This window comes from Andrena cerasifolii, chromosome 5 (genome assembly GCF_050908995.1).
Source record: "Andrena cerasifolii isolate SP2316 chromosome 5, iyAndCera1_principal, whole genome shotgun sequence".
NCBI classification, from domain to species: Eukaryota; Metazoa; Arthropoda; class Insecta; order Hymenoptera; family Andrenidae; genus Andrena; species Andrena cerasifolii.
The window spans coordinates 5212874-5232493 of NC_135122.1; the positions used below are offsets into that span (position 1 = coordinate 5212874).

General features: G+C 39.6%; 1 protein-coding gene across 7 annotated transcripts in view; it reads right to left on the reverse strand.

The window, feature by feature from the left end:
• Nucleotides 1–19620, reverse strand: part of Kn (EBF transcription factor knot) — a 119822-nt gene that overhangs the window by 70109 nt on the left and 30093 nt on the right. For all 7 annotated transcript variants that reach the window (XR_013085367.1, XR_013085366.1, XM_076813037.1 and 4 more), the window contains exons 5-6: nt 13134–13207; nt 12238–12306 (exon numbers count right to left, since the gene is read on the reverse strand). Coding sequence is in view for 5 of the 7 variants with exons in the window: in XM_076813037.1 (XP_076669152.1) it covers nt 12238–12306; nt 13134–13207 (143 nt within the window). In the remaining 2 variants the exon portion in view is untranslated. The remainder of the gene's footprint in view (nt 1–12237; nt 12307–13133; nt 13208–19620) is intronic.

Consider the following 19620-nt stretch of genomic DNA (forward strand, 5'->3'; position numbering starts at 1 on the left):
AGAATAACCGTAAGGGGATCGAGCCGAAGTCTCAAGTACTGCTAAGATTCTGCGTCTCTACGACACTCCTGGGTGCGTTTCGGTATCTGCCTAGGCTCTTCCGCAGTCATAGCCCAGGACCTGCTCGCCACTTTTCGCACAGACGGCGGGGGGCCAATCAGCGTCCACTCGTGTCAGGACTTCTGGAAAGTTGTGAGTTTTCGTACTGGAACAACGCGGTATTCTCGGCACAAGTGTGCGGGAGTATCGGTATCAGATGTCTCTACACGTTCTCCTTATATTTTTATTGAGATCTGTTTGAAATGTTCAGATAAAGGAGATCGAACGATCCAAAGCATACTGCTGGCCTCGATATTACACGTAGAGACGGTCTGCAAACTTGTATATGTGTGGTAATAAAGGTAACTTATCACCGTTTTGATGAATAAAACGAATTTCCGATGATTAAACTATGATGAATATAAATATTCTTGATTTCTAGGAACTCCTTTACGAACTCGTAAAGGAATGTTTATTATAGAAGTATTAAATTATAACTTATTTTTATATCTACTACTGACATTACAGATAATTAGTTTGTTCGCTCCTTATTAACCCTTCGTGGTCACAGTTCTGTAAAGTTACGCGGTGGTCACACTGGGTCCAATGGACCCGGCCGGTTTATAAACAGTTACTGTACGAACTGTATCAGTCCAGTCGAGTCCCAAAAATTATAATACACACTTCGAACATTGTAGAATATGAAATAGTCGCGTTTTAGTAAGAAATGAAATGACAACATGTAACAAAAAAAAAACGAAAGGTGTAAAGTCCTGAAAAATGAACTTTTTTACTAAAACAGTCATACCTTTTTTAATTTTCAATTCATTTTCGTACAGACTGTGGCTGATACTAACAAGATATATTCCTTTTAGAAAATATACAGTTTCATACTGTGCGTTTGAAAAAAGGTATTTATTTTGAGATCTGAAGATGGTCTGGGATGGTCGGTCAATTGTGGAGTAAAAAACACGTTTAATTTAGAGAAATAACTATTTATTATTATTATAATGATTCATTTTATTATTAAATGATTATTATTCTTTTTTATTTGTAAGAAAGTAATTTAACAATGAAAATAATTGTACTCATTATACAGACATATAACTTGGGGGGAAAATATATTGTCACAGCCATACACATTCCATTTTATTAAAGTAAATTTCTCCAATTAGAGTAGCATACAAATTTTTCATTTTTCGATCAAATTTACGCGTTGGTCACACATGGGTGCTATGGACCCACGCTCAAAACCGACGTTCTTGTAACGGCTGCCACTCACCAACGAAGTTTCTGATTCAAAAACTGACAATCTATACCGGAAGAGGAAACCTCAAATTTCCGTAAAATGCCAAGTGAAGGCCGTTTCAAAGCCAGGAACTTACCGGTATCAAGCTCGCAAAGTTAAAAATCGGGTCCATTGAACCCAGTATAACCAGCAAGGGTTAATAAGCATAAAGTAATATTGTTCACAAACCACATATACTGATAAAATATTATTTGCATATTTTATTACAACAGAAGGTCGCTTAGCTACAGCTTTTTATAAAGGCCACTAAATACTTACCGTAAACTGAGGTCACTTTGCCCACTCTTTTTATTCTGACTGAAAAATTACCGCATGATTGAATTCGCTATTGTTTTTTTTTCGTTTGACCTTGGAGAAATTATTGCTATTGATTACAAAGCACAATATGTTCTAATTACTTCACAATAAAATAAAATAAAGTTTTTCCGAAAAGTGGGCAATGTCACCCCGGCGCGGGCAAAGTCGCCCCAGTTTACGTTAGTCTTAGAGTTTTCTGTTACGTGTTACACGATTTATGTTTGAGTACGAATGAGTACGGAGGATTCTGGATTTTCCAGGCTCACCAGACGTTGATGATCCGATATCAATGTTCATCTGATAATTAATAGTGTCAGCGTACCAGTGCCATTGTAAATGGCGAAGAAAGTTATCGCCACCCTTGGAGAGAGTAGGGTGCAAATGTTTGTTTCCGTCCGATTCGCGTCAAAAAACGCACCAAATGGTTTGCCCAAGCAATTCCAGGACCGATCCCGCTGATACATAATGGATCAACGGGGGTTACCTTAGCATAAGGTTTCCATTAGCAGGCTGAATAGATCGAGATATCGATAATATCGAATATAGATTCCAGCCGTATCTCGCGAGTGAAGACCGTGTTTTAGGCGCCTGCCTCCTCTACGGATTCGCCAGAAGGATTCCCGCATATTTGTCCACGGCGAGGAAGCATATTCCGTAAATTTTTTGGTGATTCGGCTAATTGGGCGAATTTACGAGGGAACCAAGCCATTTTTGGCTCTGAAATATCTCCGATTCCTTTTGCCCCTTAACGATCGTACCAAGGTCCTCAGAATTTCTAAATTTCGCATCGAAGAACAAGGCGATGCATTGAATATCGACAGAACTTGGAGCCAATCGCGTAAATCCTTAATTTCTACCTTGACGAGCTCGGCCGAGGAAAAACAGTCCGCTGGCAGATCACCGCGGGCTTCTTCAGACCGACTCTAATAAATTACGCGTTTCCAACATTTTTTGCGCTTGCAAATCGGAGCCGAGTCAAGCCGAATTTGATAATACAGCGATAATAAATTCTTCTCGATGTAAGTGTATAATACATCGTAATCGATTCACTTCTCTTCTCGATCCCCGTGTACAGGTTCACCCATACTTGTCGGCCCCCATCTTCTGATCAACGAAAGCGAAAACTAATTAACCGCGCAAATACAGCGTTATTTATCCTGCGATTTCCCGCTCGAGCGATCGGCCGTTCTTGTTTCCGTACAGGAGCGTGCACGCGTACTCTCGTCCATTTATTTTAGGGGCATATCCTGAATGTAGGGTGTGATACCCCACCAATGGGGTCCCATATGTTTCGCGTACGGGAACGCGCACTACCCCTCAGCGTGTTTTGATTTCCCTAATAGTCGCGTCAGGAAATAGTACTTCTAGAAGCAGCCAAGCTGAAAAATGCTGACTAATGTGCTCTACTTCTTGGCTTAACTCTCGAGGACTGTACGATGTGTACAGAGTAGAGGCGAACAGCTCAGATTGTTTCTGAGAAATATTCTGAATAGAATAGAAATTTCTATTGAATGCAATCAAAATTAAGTTCAGAATATTTCTCAGGAATATTCTGACCTGTAAATGTAATGATATTTCTTTGTAATTGAAAACTGTTTTATGGAGAGCATCGTATCTGACGCAGTTACATTTAATACAAACAAAATTGAGCCGGGTGTACGTATTGATCTAATGCATTTTAGTAGGGTAAAGTATTATCTTTTGACTACTAGCTTTTATAATATTTTCTTAAGACATTAATTTTGTTTCATTTAATTAAGGGGCTTTCCAGCTACTAAGTATATTTATATATACTGGGCATACCATTTTTTAAAACGAAAGATTTTTACCATTTCATTTTGATAACATTTTTCATGAAGAAGTGACAAATTGGCTAATAGTATTCCCAAACTTTGCACGTGTATAATATCAAAATAGACGAAAAATGGTTTGTAGATATTTATTGGGAAACGAAACGTTTATAAGTTGTAAATCATTTTGGTCATGTATCCTGTGCTAGTAATAATACTTATATACAACATAATATATGCAGTACATATATGTATTGACAGTAACACTTAATTTCCAATTACAATGAAAAGGTACTTATGTGGGTGAGTGAATCTTGTGCTGCATCCTTTTCAACATCAATAATAAAATACTTTAAGTTTAAATAACAAAAGATAAATTCCTCTTTCCTCAAAATTAAACTCTTTGAATTATTATTCCTGGGAATAATTGAAAAGTGTAATATAATCAACACCACTTAATATATCAAACAATTAAAACCGACGATCGCAATAAGTACTCAAGCAATAAATGAAAAACATACCGTTTTCTAGTCCATAGAAGTCTCAATCAAAAGAAATACCGTCATTCACCACGTCCTGAATGAAAGACTGTTCATTTATAATTTGAAAATGGTTGATCTTTTACTTTATAATTATTAATACATTTCTCCTTACTATCATCAGCACTACGCACGCACAGTCTTTGTACATATCATGAATTCATGATTACCACGTAGCATTGCTCATATCCAGCGTAATCAACTGGCCCGTCAAATGAATGTACATAGAAGCGTGCGTTTACATTTTAATTAGTGCAACCGATGACATAATACGTAGAAGTGGAAAAAAGGCAAGGAACGCTGCTATAGCTGAGGATAGTGTGTGAGAGAGATTTCCCACTGGATCGTTTGATTCAACCAATGAATGGCAAGCCCATTTCACTATGCATCGTGCACGTCGTTCACTTTTAATAAGTTTCCGGTATCGATGTGTGTCATCTAGGCACTGGCAGCCGAGACATACATATAGTACGCTATATGGGTTGATAATTTTCATCATTTTCATCCAAAGTACCGGTGCACAGCATACACTGTATGTAAGTACCTACCTGCTGTGACATGTGCCACCGATTGCACGCGCTTTCACCTGATTAGCTTTTAACGGGACGTTAAAAATTCCCTTTATAAAAACCATGCTTTTTAATTAGGGTCGGGGCTATTCGAATAGTCCATAAGTAAGTACACGAATGTCACGAATATTCCTCGAAAATTGCATTGTGTCTGTGACAGTTAAGAATATTACATTCGAGTTAGAACTGCAATCGAATGCTGAAAGTTTTCTTTTCTGATACGAGTCGGTATTTAACATTCTTCTTCTTTAACCAACATCTTTCTTCGTTCAAACACTACCTGAAATATTTTTTACCGCAACGCATGGTTTGCGATTGATCAGAGGAATGCTGTATCGGCTGGCAAACTTTGAAGGGGTGTTTCACCCCCTTAAATCGTTTATTACTAAAAAGCACGAAATGCGTGGTTTTGAATATTTTGTAATACCTATTCTACAAGTATGTGCCGGCTTTAAGGGGAAAAGATTCTCTCTCAGGATACTCTCTTGCAAATACACAATTATTTGAATATAATATTGTGATTTTTGAGGACTCGAATTAATATCTGAAAAATTGAGTAGTCAAATGTTCGAGTACAGTTCCTCATTCCTAATACAATGAATTTATACTAATCCCTTCTACAATTTCTTTCCTCCAAAACCATTTACATTGTTTCTGCTACGCTATATTTCTATGTAAACAAATCTAGAAAACAAAGGGAAACGTGTTTACTAATTTGACTTTCTATTAGTCTTGAACAAAGGGACATAAAATATTTAAAATATCGACAGCGACTAGTAAAAGTATTTGTTTCATTATATACTTCTAATTAATTTGTGCACTGAGCGTAGACCTAATACAACAGTAGTTTTATTTTAGAAAGGAGGGAATGCTGAAGTATTCAGCTGCAACAAGCAAGCGTTCGTCCCATTATTTTTGAAGAATAAACAATAATTATCAAATACTCGTGTAGATTTGTACAATTTTAGAATGTAAACGTTTACGCGCGAAATTCGCGCGTCACCTCGACTGTCACAAGGATTTCCAGCGTTCCGCAATAATGCCTGCACCAGAAATACTCTGACCGCCCTTGATATCGAATCCATACTGATGGAGATTCGCGGCAAGGGTACGAGACAACGTGGCACGATTCGGCCAAATTTGCATGCATTAACGCCACAAGCGCGACTGATTGACAATCCGTGTGTCATTGTGACGTCGGCCAAATCACCCGAGCATCCTTCACCAATCGCAATCAATTAAGGTAACGATTGATTGTTACGCGTTTGGACTCGACGAAGGGAATATCGCGAGCCGGTATTTATGTGGATGATAGACGTGCCATTGAAAACCACAATATCGCCATCGACCAGAGCTCTGCTTATAAGTCTTTCGCATAATTAATTAGTCGTCCTCTACCTTTCATGTCCTTTAATATTAGAAATAGGGAATTCGAGATTTTGTAACTTTCTCGTCGTTTAAATCAGGCGAATGTAAAGAACACAAAGTAAATTCATCGACAATAAAATATTGTTAAAATAACGGTGTACTTTAGGATACAGTGCAAAATATTTCATTTGAATCGCATTTATCCAAATGAAGACCACAGGGGTGAAACATGATAAGTCACATTTTTCGTTTTCATAGGTCAATCAATGCTGTGTTTTTATTTGGTTCTGGGATTAAAAATGTGTTCTTGTCAGATTCTTATTACAAAACATATTGATTGTCATAAGATCAATTATGCCCTTGGTTTTTTACAGAACATCGTGGACTTGTCGATTTTTTCCCCTGCTAAGAATTATTCTTTCAAATAACCACGTCTTAGGTTCAACTTACATTGTCGTTCAACTTCTTAAATTGACTCAAACCCTTCTAACACATCAGAACAGTAACCAACCAAAATGAACCAAACATTATTAAGTTTTCCGTGGACTTATCAACTTATTCCCCTGATTCACTCGAACATGTTATTTCCCTGTACACCTATTTCTAAAAAACTCTCATCCTTGGACTCGAAAGGCTGTACTCTTTTTCAATTATGTCACATTAAAATCATCAAAACTGAACTTATCACGTTTCTCCCCCGTGGTCTTCAAACGTGTACCAAAAAAAAAACAAGAATATTTCGAAGTTCAATAACGCACTTATTCCCTAAATCACTTCAATTAACAGTAACAGTGCTCGGAAATTGACAAGTGTCAGGGTTGATTTACTACAACCGTTTCAAAGAAGCACTGCAAGTTCGAGCACCCGCCACTGACGACCCTGGTGGCCGCAATTTAGCACAACCCGAGACGTTGAGAGTCGTATCAATATAAGTGTCAGCAGCTCCGAAGCGAACCGCGGCAAGCCAATATTTCTGCAAGACTAATCCATTACCTTCGCCGCGCTAGCAGCAACAAATTTTCCCGCCACCTATCGACCCCCCCGAGCAATCCCAAAATATACACGCGCGCCCTCCCCCTTTCACGAGCGGGCTAACGTCCGTCGTGGCATTAATCGGCCCCCGGCTGCCATTTTGCCCCGTGAAAAATTCCCCCGCGTCGTCCCCTCGAGGAGGCCATACGTTCACGAAAACGAAACGATCGTCGTCGCGCGCCACCCGAAATGGAATCCGTCAAATTGACGGAGGGTACGCAGCGTGCAGGCGCGTCGCGCCGCCGAGGGTCGCGGCTCGGACGAGCGCGGAGGAGCGCGGTGGTGGTGGGCTGCGGCAGCGGAGAGCATGCGAGGGCTATGATCGATGTCCCGGAATTAAGGGCTTGCCCACCGAGCAGAATAAAGTTAACCAATCGGGCCGACGAATGACTGGCTCGGCCTTTATTGGCTTTGCTAGTTCTGGTCTACGTCGCGACGACCCGATGGCCGATTTTTTTCCCCCGCGGTTCTATGTTTTCGAGAGGGGGGGTGGATGGCTGCTGGCGTGCCGATTAAAATTGGAGAAAGAGTGATATAGAGAGGAGAGACGCGGTGAATCGAGGAACCGGTCACCGACGTAGGGGGAGGGACGAGGGGGGGCCAGGGGGAGGGAGAGGATTTTCGTAATTATGGAACGGCGTTTGTCCCGGGGGATTCGTCAGTCGACGGAAGAGCCCCTGGCGCTGTACGGCCACGACAATGCCATTTTAATTATGCATGTTAATTGGTTTCCGAGTCCGGCGTAATACCAGCTTCTCTAGGACTATTCTCGCAGTACCTCTCCTCGTCACGTTGCTGATCGATGCGACATGTCGCTCAATCGCCCGAACTACTTCGATAGGCACGGCTACCTACGTTCTCCCCGTAACCGTGACACTTCACTCCTTTGCGGAACCCGGTGGGTAGCTACTTGGTCCTCGTGCGGTATGGGTTTTTAGGTGAGCGTTTTGTGGATATTGTGGCGGTCGATTTGGCGAAAGAATTCGCGTGGGAGTCGGTAGCTGGCGGATGTAGATTTATTGGTGAGTAAGACTTCTTCGACGAACTTTCTGACACTCGTGGAACGATTGGAAATTGAAAGAAGGACCAGGTGCAGATACCGTGACGATCTACAAGTTTCGGTTATGAGTCAAAGGCTAATCGCGTGTTTTGGAACATTATAGTGTAACTACAAGTTTTATAGATTGTAATAGGAAATTATCACGAATTTGATAAGCTGTAGAGAGAAGGTTCTAATTTCCTCGGTTTTATCGCCCGTTTTGGTAAACACTTTAAACATGTTGGGACATTAAAGTTGTTATTTGTTGCACTTGCGAGCCCGCAGATTGAATACGCGTCGGCGATTTGGAGCCCTAGATACAAGCACTATTCCAACTTAATTGAAAGGGTTTAGCATAAGTTCCCGAGGCTAGCCATGAGGGCATCAGGTCACCCTATGTGGTTTAGTGACCACGACTACGGCCCAGCCTTACTAAAAACGAGGCTTCATACTCTTAGCGACCGTCGCAAATTTAGTGATGTGAATGACTGCTTGGGGTTGTGAGATGTTTCCATTCGAAAATCAGGCAAAGCAGCTAAACAGCGCGATGGAAACGTAAAACAATTTTTCTTTCTATATGAAGTCATTAAGGAAGTCATTTCGCACGAAGGACTTGGCTACTTCAGTAGTCTAAGTAAAGATTTTTATTACAATTCTGTTTTGTTTTGCCTCTGTCGGATTGTTCCCTTCAACGTTCGGCAAGGGAAAGTGATAGGGTGAAAAAATGGCCACGCTTAGGTATAGAATCCGCTTTTGTTTTTTATTTGTTTTTTTTTCAGTCAGATATACACGATTGATGGGGACTGCGTTGTACTTTCTGCACAGTTGAGCGAGCATGTCACAATCGACCAGGGCAGCCTCAATCAAAGTGGCATTGATACCCTTCGCTCATTCTCTCGATCAGGCCCTCGCGCTCTCCATTGCGGTTTTGTTCGAGACCGAAAATCTATTAGCCTACCGATGTATATGCACGTACAGTCCACGAGCAAACACGCGCATATCACCCTCTATATGGGACGAAGGCTAATTTTAATGGCTAAAAAAACAAAAAGCCAATGCTAAACTTCCTGTCCCAGATGACCAGTTTCGTGCGAAATAATGCACCTCAACATTATAAATATTTCTGCAAACTGCCCGCAATGTGTTCTCACATTAAGATAATATATTGCGGATTCACGTTTTACAACTTCGGTCTCATTTATTCAACCTAGATAATTCAGATTCTTTTTAATGTGAGTTTTGCTTTACATATCACAAATTAGGCATAACAAAGTTTTCATATGGGATACTGAATTAATAACTTCGTAACTCGGTCTTCATTGGTAGGTAGAATTAATTGAAAACGAAGTGGAATATTTGGAAGCTTCCAATTAAAAAATTTATTATTAAATGTCAACGCCAATTGTTGATGGTAGAATTCAATTTCTTTTAGTGTTTCTTTCAAATGACAGATATTTACTATGTCAACAAGTAAAACAGTTTTTAAACAGTGTTGATTATGATATTGCCTTCCTAAACTTTTTAGCACATAATACCTACTGCAAAACAGCTTCATTGATGTTCATTTCCCAATTTCTTTAGGGCGAAACTATGAATGTAAAAACTTTCACTGTTTAATTAAGTCTGATAGAGGTGCGCGCTTTTGGACACATTAGAAGTGGCTAGACACTATTTTTTACCGATCGGTCATGCTAAAAGAGAAACGAGATTTATCTAAAGTAAATAGTGTATCATCTGATATATAGACGACATTGTTTTAAATTATCAATTATTAGTTAGAAGAAAATGGTATACTGTTTCAAATTTAAAAATTAGTAAACAAGTGACTATTCGAAAAATGCGTCGTAATAAATTATCCCTCGTCATAAGTTTTCTAAAGTTCTATGTAAATTTCGTGTCTTCAAATTGTTTTCTCTGTCTTATTTACTTCTCACACGATTTTTAAGAAGATTGTATGTGCCTTTTCTTGGGCATTTATTTTTCAATTAATGTATACAATTCAGCAAAAAGTAGTGTCGAGCAGTATATTCGTATTTAATTGTATAAATAATAAATATCATACTTATGGGACAATAATTAATAAAATAATATTTGTGGCATTAGTTGGATCCTGTAGAAGTTTCTAATAATCAAACGCATCCGATGCTGCTACTACTAGTTTATGGTAACACAAATATTTTCTTCTAAATTCTGGCACACTTGAGCGTTGCTTTCACATCTAGCCGCCGTGTAATCATTATTTGTCTACGTGCATGATAAACACGATGCACATGCTAACTTAATCTTCTAATCCTAGGGATCGTTCATTTACTCTACGTCCAGCACGATCTACCACAAACCAAGCTGAGAGACGCAGTCTAGGGTGGCGCTCGATGTGACACGCGACCGCAGCGTGGCTGCATTTACATTATATCGTGGTTTTACGATGTAACTTAGGTGCGTGCGTGCCGTGTGTCGAACCAGCATTTTCGAGATTAATTTTTCTAATGCTCCGTCGGACAAGTCTTGCTTTCACGTAAATTTATTATGCCACGAGTAACATAGTAACACAACCATTCGTGGTTAAATTAAGTTGAAATCAAAACTTGGCGAAACTATCGTTGAAAGAACAAAGCACTCGAATTATCGGGTTTAAATGAAAGAAACGCGATAATCTTCGGTCCTTTCCGTTTCGTTTTGAACAAAAGAATTCAAAACCACTGTCATTAACTCCATTTAGACATCAAATCACCGTCACTTTCAATGTATTACAAGGCATACTGTAACTTTTCTTGAGTGCACAAAAAGTAAAAACATACTCCATTCATTGCTATTTAATTTCCCAGCTGCACCCTATCACAGCTGAGGTTTTTCAGTGTCAAGTAATAGGATCTTGATACCAGTTTCCCAGGTCACAAAGATAATCTGTCCCCGAGCAAAGAGTCCATTTTCTCGAAAACTATAAACAACACCTATGGCAGAACATTGCACTTGTGTCGCGGAGGTGCGGATACGAGATGGCTACAGGGCCCAGGAAAATAGGTACGTGCAAGCCTGGTAGGCTTTGCCTGTCACCTACGTGTAACACATATCCTCTGGATGAGGATGAAAGCTCTGAGACAGCGTTGTATTGAAAATCGGGGGTTGAGCACCCCTGAGCACAAGATGTCCTCCTGAAGACTATCTCGTCCTGGGTCCCGCGGGAAACCTCTTCCTTCCTGCCGTTCCTATCTCAGAACACTCTATAGTCTATTCAGATACCAGGCTCACCCTACTACTCCCATGTTAGTCAGGTTGTGAGGGAGAGGCTGGGAGAAACAGAGGAGAGAGATGGGAGAGGGAAAAGAGCGAGCGAGAGAGAGAGAGAGAAATATAGGGGAAGTGTGTGTGTGTCTGTATTTTCAAGGACAAGCAGTATCATACAGAAGCTGGAGGAGGTATAAGTACGCCTGAGTATTCGAGTGCTCTTCTACCTTGTAGCTTCACCACACCTCGTAGGAAACGTATTTTGCAAGCCTAAATATCCTGCGTTCCTAGTCGCGACGGTACGCGACGCTATCTCCGGGCAGGGTACATTCAAGAAGGAGTTATCTGGACCCTTATTTCGCAGATCGTTGCGAAGGATGATAGTAAGGGTGGTAAACTGATATCATAATCGTTGACGTTTCTATGAAAGCGCAGCGCACATCTGTTTGTTCGCTAATGTTGAAGAAAGGAGGCGGTGTATCTTGTCACTCGTAGGTGTTTAGACGGAAATAATCAAGCGTAGTCTCAGAGCTGATCTCCTATGATTCTTAAGTAACAGATGTGGCAGGGAAAAATGGAACCAAGTGCCATGTATGAATAAACGTAGGGAAACTATAGTTGGTAGCAGTGGCGCACTCAGGGTTTAATCCTGGAGGGAGCCGAGTTGAACGGATACAAATATTTTTAAAGCAAATTCAATAAAATTCAATAGGTGATTATAAGAATTTATTTAAAGAGAAATCTAGGTTTCTTTTCTTTTCGCAAAGCTCCTTCTTTTAGGTGCGCCATTGGTTGGCAGTGTCGATACAACTCCCAATCAATCGAACATATCGAAATACAATCGATGAATACTGATATCATTTAGGAATGATAGAAGTAAGACAGACGGTCTGAAATGTATAAAAATGGGAGCTACTGTCACAAACAATACTTAATTTGTGAAATAAGGTAGCCGAGGCGAGTAGAATCGGGTTCCACTGGCGTCAAGTATTGATACCATTCTCTGAAAAATCTGCAGAACGTTACTCACCGGTCGATGATCACAGGGTCGCTCGGTGTCTCGTTTCTGTTCCCGCAGCTCTTCTTATCGCAACACCGGCTATAAAAATGCAAGACAGCCGGATCAGAAATCAGTATCCATAATTTTCGACACAGCTCATTCGCGGAGGGTGTATTCATTCTTGGATTTAATTCGATCGGTGGGTCCAGAAGGGTCAGAAGTTCGAGACCATCTAAAAACTACCGAAGCCCTTGAGACTTCGCAAGTTAGGGGGTGGAGAATAGTAAGGCCGAAGTCCCATGGGTCAATGAGTCAGCCACCCCCGGAGAATGACTGCACCCCCGTGTGTTTCGTTACGTGTATAGTTTGCCACCACAAGGGTGGTTGCTTGCATAGAGAGCAGATATTTTTCTCCACATGCGTATGTATTTACGTAGAGTACTAGTACGATCTCAAGGTATGTTTGTTGCTATAAATCAAATAATTGACGTGTTGGTAGAAGTATTGGAGTTACAGAAATTTTAATTTTAAGTGTTACTTTTAATTTAGGTAGTTGACCATTTGGTTTTGTCAACTATCTGAATGAACGATTACAGAAAATAATGTATAATCAATTACACAATTACAGTTTAATCGTAATTTGCAATTTGTAATTAGATTAGTACATTTTGCCCAACTCTGGAAGGATCGAAATAAAAAAATAGTTTCTGCGAGTTTAAAGATGCCTCCTTATATCCCAAAAGAGTTTAATCCAATATGACCAACAGTTTTTTCAAAAAAAATCTGAAATATCAGTTACTTTTGGAGCTGTTAGACGAGAATCCCCCCTTAACTAAATAAATGTTTTACTGTTCAATTAACTGTTATAACTACTAAGACACAGTTGTTTACTCTATGTTAACAGAAAAGCCAGGAAAAAGACTCACCTGCACATCACCTCATGAGTCAGAAGAACTCTGCACATTTCAGGATTCTTATCTTGTCCCTCGTACATGATGGCCTAAAACAGAACATAATATTGTTCGCAATTAATTATTATGCAGCAATGACGACGTGAAAATAAATTCAATTTTGGATGTAAAGTTACATCATGCACATATTCATATGTTTAAACTAACTGCTATTATAGAGCATAATATTCTTTTTACCAAACGAAAATTAAACTCTGTTTGCTTTTCGATGCATTAGTCAATTTAGAAGCCGGTGGAAAATACGTTGCGCATTAAAGAACTATCTGTACGGATGCAGGTCGTGAGGGACCATCTCCCCCGTAGAAGTACTAAGCCATGGGCGGCCTAAGCAAATCCGTTAAGCCTCCTTCACGACCTTCTGATTGATTTTTATTTAATGACAACACGTCGTTACCCTGACCCATGCACTTACAGTTGGGGAACAAGCTACGGATTAGCCAGAGAATAATAAAAGGCGGACAGCTAGCGTTCCTTTGATCTTGACGAACCAGATCCTGGGTACAGTGAATATTGTTCTTTAAGGGTGCAAGGCAGTCTTCTTTGTCGAAAATGAAGCATTTCTTTGTCGATTAATTACAAAAAAGCAGCTTGAAGGTGAGATATTCTCTTCGACACAATGTTTATTAACATCATAAGCTTAAACAAACGTGTGCTTCGTCAGAAATATGCATTCCAGGTATGCAGTAAAGAATTTTATTAAAATAATTTTCTAAAATTCTAATTTATCCCTCCAACAAATCGAAAAGGCAACCTGCAGGTTAGACGTTTTCAGATCTACACGTCAAGCATGGTAATCGCATCGCTTTCGCGATTTATGTTTGTACACAAGTGTCTTCCCGCTGCGTGTAACAACCCAAATTGCCAGAGTTTGCGAATAAGCGATAAAATGTAAATACTTTGAGGTACAGTGTCCCAGGGAATTCATCGGGTTTCGCGCTGGTAGTCGGCGCGCAAAAGTGGCGGAATAGCGGGGGGGCGTCGGTAACGATATGAAATACATTTCGCCCCGGCAGTTAGGTGCGACTTCCAGAACGGCATCAAATATTTATACGAATAAAATAACCGAGTTACAACGCAAACGAACCGCGATGGCTGTATACGTGGCGGTAGGTAAATCAGCGAAGGCTCCCCCCCTCCCGACGAAGTGAAAACGTCAGTCAGGAGGATATAGAGGGGCAAAAATAAACACGAAGAAAGAAGGGAAGTGGATCGAGGAGTAAAAGAGGAAAAGTACACGGCTCCTGGTAAAAGGAAAGCAAAAGGAGACATAAAACGTTACGTGCCATTTCGCCATTACGGCTTCTAATAGTTGAGCAACATGCAATCTTATTTGTATCGGGAATAATTAACATAAGTGTCTGCCCCGTATTCGTTGGCCCTAGTTCTAAGATTGGGATTACACTTCCTAAACAGGCTTATTCTTTATGCTTTTTCTGTAAAACTTTTAATATCGTTACGTTAGAAATTGGTTAACCCTCGATTTTATTTTTCACTTACCAAACAATACCATTGGTTACGAATTAAAACTGACATTTTCCCGAAAATTAGAAAATTTTAATTTTATCCTGGTGTACTAACATGCAACTAGTAATTTCTAAAATTAGAAATGTTTTAATATCAAATTCTAAAGACATAAGAATACTTCAGAAGGTGCAGATTTTTTATTGAAATTGGGATATGTGAATATGAGTTTATTATAGTACTATTTTCACAATATTTGTTTTGATTGTATTTGTGTAAACGTCCTTTGTTAGAAAATGTACCCTTCTTTTAAAATTAGCCTTTAAATAACTGTTACATTTTTTGTGAAAATATGAATATGTTAATAACCTTAATTTACCTTCTAGGTGCTTATTCATTCATAAGTACGCGTATTTGGAGTAACAATTGGTTAAAATACACGCGTTACTGTTTCTAAAGAAACGCATAAAGTTGTTTAAAGGTAATGGCATTGCTTGCATAATCTTTGGCAGGAGGCAGATGTCACTGGTGTATAATAATTGTTGTTTACACACGTAACGACCATCGGGTAGGTCATGTACGTGTAGAGCTTGTGATACGGCATGCGATATTATTTGCTTAGTGGCCATTACCACTGGTACGACATGTGTTGATTTTACGTACCTGTCGCACTTACGAACAATTTCAAGCAATTACTTTTTACCACATCGTTCATTCTCGCGAGCCGCTAAGTTCTTACTTGTTTTCATTGCCATTAAAGCGAGCAACGCATCTTCTCGATAACGCATACGGGCGCATGTACTGAAATTGATCTGTAGTTACTTTCTTCTGGGGCTAGCCAAATACAGATACCTACAGTGGCTCGCATTAATATTCGGACACTTTTTAAAATCGCATAACTTTTTTAGAATTGGTCCAAACAACTTGAGTTTTTTTGAGAAGCTAGAAGGATTAGTTTGCTAACTGACGCGTTTCGTCGTTTTGAAAAGAAATGTATTTGGTTGGAATAGCGAAAAGAATAGTAATTTTCATTACAAGCTCACAAAAAAAAGTTTAAAAATCGACCTTTACTATTCTTTTCGCTATTCCGACCAAATACATTTTTTTCAAAACGACCAAATACGTTATTTAGCAAACTAATCCTTCTAGCTTCTCAAAAAAACTCAAGTTGTTTGGACCAATTCTAAAAAAGTTATGCGATTTTAAAAAGTGTCCGAATATTAATGCGAGGCACTGCATGTTGCATCTGGCTACAGTCACGAATAGTTGTAATAATATAAACAATAAATTATCATGCATTTTTTATTTCACAAGTAACTTCTACTTTTAATTTTCCAACTTCAATTTTCATCTTTCTATCCAAACAATGTGTATATATATATATTCCATTTCTAGGGGTTGGTTGTACTTTACTAAATTTATAAACATGTGGTAATTGTATATTGCTGAATTTTGTTATTGATTAAATTCCAACGGTATGACAGTACTCCACTTAATTCCGTGAAAAGTAGTTCAAGGTTAGAAAAGGGTCGGTTCAACGTCCCAATAGAGATTAAAATGCAATTAGTCGAGTAGCGTCTTGTTGCCTACGAGCTACTTCCATAACCGACGCGTCCCAGAAGAGGCCGCATTGGCGTTATATCTCTTTCACCGGCGCATTTATTCGTTGAATATCACGTGGTTATGTCGTCGGATGTCTCAAGGGGTAGCAGGCTCAAGTAAGCAGAGGGAGCATGGAGGCAACGTCAGACGATTCGTTCTAGGGATGCGACCAGTCAGCATCAGCCCCTCGGGGGCCTTTCTTCCGTTGCCCTTTAGTCCCAGTAGAAACGTTTGGGCCTCCCCGCTGCCCTCCAATTCCCACGGGAATTACTTACGAAGGACTAATAGCGTTATCGCACCTACACCGTCAATTTGCAATTTTCTGGCAATCTGCATTAACCTACACAGGGTGCTCCTAAACTCTTTGGCCGAACTTCACCAGCGTACTCTTCTGATAATATTGGTAAGAAGTGTCACGCAAACATATATCCGTGAATGCTTCCCTTCGAAGTTGCAGCCTTTTAAAGTCGCATGTTGGAGGAAGTGTTCGAAATGGGCTCCTCCAGCAAGGAAAACTTGATTTACAGCGTTGTCTGACCTGCAGTAGTATAAGCAAGTGAAAAGGATCCATTCCCTATCAGACACCTATGAATTGCTACGAATGTAGCTTCGACTGGATAACGTTGGAATGGAATGCATAGTTTGTCGATACAAACGTTGAGCTTCTCTACTGTTCCCATTATCACGCCCATATATGAAGTCCGCAAGTATCACTTTACGCCTTGAATAACTAGCCACCATTGTATTAAATTTTACCAAAAATACGTAATGCAAACGGTGTTACTGTAACTGTTGTGCTATACTATCAACACTATTTACGAAGCAATACTGCTTTTATTATTCTGAGTCGTGTTATAATTATTTCAGGAGTGTTAAATAGTATTTACTTAGATCCTTCATATCTCGTTAAAATGTTGGATGCTGTTTGTATATTTTTTTTATCAATATGATTAGTAGAGTACGTTGGTAAAGTTTAGCTATACATTGTAAGGAAACTCTGTATATTTGGTGAAAATAGCTTATAATGAACGCCCTTTGATCACTTTTGAAATGCTAGATTGTTAAATACTTTGGATAATTAAAGTGGTATGTATTTTATTAAGTAAATGTATTAATTTACGTACTATTAATATGTCGCTTTTAAGCCTGTAGCATAGTGCTGTAATGTACGATCACTGACGTTAATAAGATTTTGTCATAATGATACTGATTTGAGGCTTTACTTATGTACCATCTGTTGTATTTACTATGATAAACATTTCTTCAGTCTCTTTTGTCTTATAACCCGCGAATCTTGGTGAATGAATTTAGCGCATCACAATAGTATATTACGCGAGTACTTAAAGTCTAAGCGGTTTGTTTTTTTCCATTATCAATTGACTCCAATCAAAACAAAATCATCGATGATTCATTTAATAAAAACGATAAACTTTCAATGAGCTACTTTCTCCAAATAAAATATTTTGAAGTGCAATCAAACCGCGATTCTTCTGATTCAACTAAAGTACTAGAGAAACTGCAGGTTTCAATTATTCAAGCATGAATTCTAAATAAATCCTAAATTGAAATTTAAAAGCTACTAAACACCGAAGTATATAAATTTTGAGGCATACAAATTAATGTTGGTACAGCCGAGTAAAATCCGCTGGTACAGCTACAATTAAACGTTTCATTCCACAGAAACGTAATGCATATCACGCTTAAAATAAGAACCTTACGCTCGGTAATAAAACCGTAATGTCGTTCGCGACAAGCCCTCAAAACCGGCAGCAGAGCGAGGAAGAAGAAGTGCACAGGAGAGCGCAGATAAATTCGAAGATAGTCATTCAAATCTGCCGTAATGATTTCCATCCCGAATCGATTCGAAAAGTCCCCTGGGAATCCCCCCCTATACCGGCTGCGCAACCCTCGCCGCCTGACGTACACGCCACCGAATAACATGCATACAATGTTACTCTCACCCCTGGAAAGAATGCCCACCGCCGTAGGGATAGGCGACACACTCTCTTTCTCCTCTTATCTGCTCGGGATTAACTTATCTCAAACTTATTATTTCCTTAATCTATAGTTAAATACTCATATTTCAGTATTATACGCGACTACTCGGCGCTCAGGAGGGGTTGATACCAATTCGATTTGGTAATGTTTAAGGATTACCAAAAAGTTTCGCCGTCCCTCGATCGCGAATCGTGAATATATCTGTCCTCCAGCAGACGTTTCGGACGGCGATGAAGATACGAGAACATTAGCTCGATATCGACGATCGATTTAGGGGAGCGAAATATATGGACGGTAATATCACCATGACGTTCCACGAAATTCTTCTCTCGAGTCTTTCCTGAATTCCCGCGGGTGGTGTTTTGCGAAAAAAAAAAGGAGAAAAAAAGGAAAGTTCCGACTGATCATCTCCAGCGGTGGATAGAAGTTGGAGCTTAAAAGGGTTAGGTACAATTTCCTGTTGTTCATTCATTCAGAATAACGGCGGTACGCGGTCCGCTGCTTTCCCCATACCCGCTCCCTGTAAGTGCTTTTTTATCCCCGGAACTAATTACCATTTAGCATTTTTAATCCTGCGAAAAAGCGCATTCTGGCCCTCCCATCCTTCTCCCTACCTCTTCCCGGCCGGAAGTTCGTTCTCGAGCGTTTACAACGCACGTTGTTAGCGCCATTCAGCCGCGGCTGCACGATACTCGTTTCTTTCTGCGAAAGCTGCTCGTATTTTTCTGGAAATTTCAGCGAGGAACGCACGCCAGTTCTCGACATCCCGCATTTTTTCCCTCCCACGCCGGCTTCTCGTCGAGAGTGCTTCCCGGACTTTCCGCCGCTCTGCCGAGCGGAGGCAGATATAGATAAGTATCTCGACCAGGAGCGAAGAAATTGAAGAACAGCTTAAGGGTAGGAGGGCCTCGTCGCGAGCTTAGTAGTCAGCTTGGTGTAGCAAATTATTGCGGATTTATAGCCGACCACTTGATTCAGTTTCGAAGAACTCGGTCATATTTCTGAATTGGAATTCGTAAGCCGTAGCTATATAGTAGTTCACTTATGAAACTTCGCTATAACGAACAGTAAGTGTTATTGATTTGTTGTGCATTATTATAAAAATAGTATTTCGAAAGTATGAAATGCTTTGAACGTTTCGTGATCTCTTTATATTACTAATTAATCAAGTCTGAATAGAGATGTTACAAAGCAAGATTCTAGAAGTTTATTATATTTCATCTCATAAAACCTGTGCAATACATTTAAGAAAGTTCTCGAAACTTGGATAATCTTGAATTGAATCCTTTCAAACGCAAATATAAATAAGAGAACCCAACGATTAACTAATTGTAAATCGAACCTTTTCTTAAAAACGAATCTTTGTATGTACACACGTTTA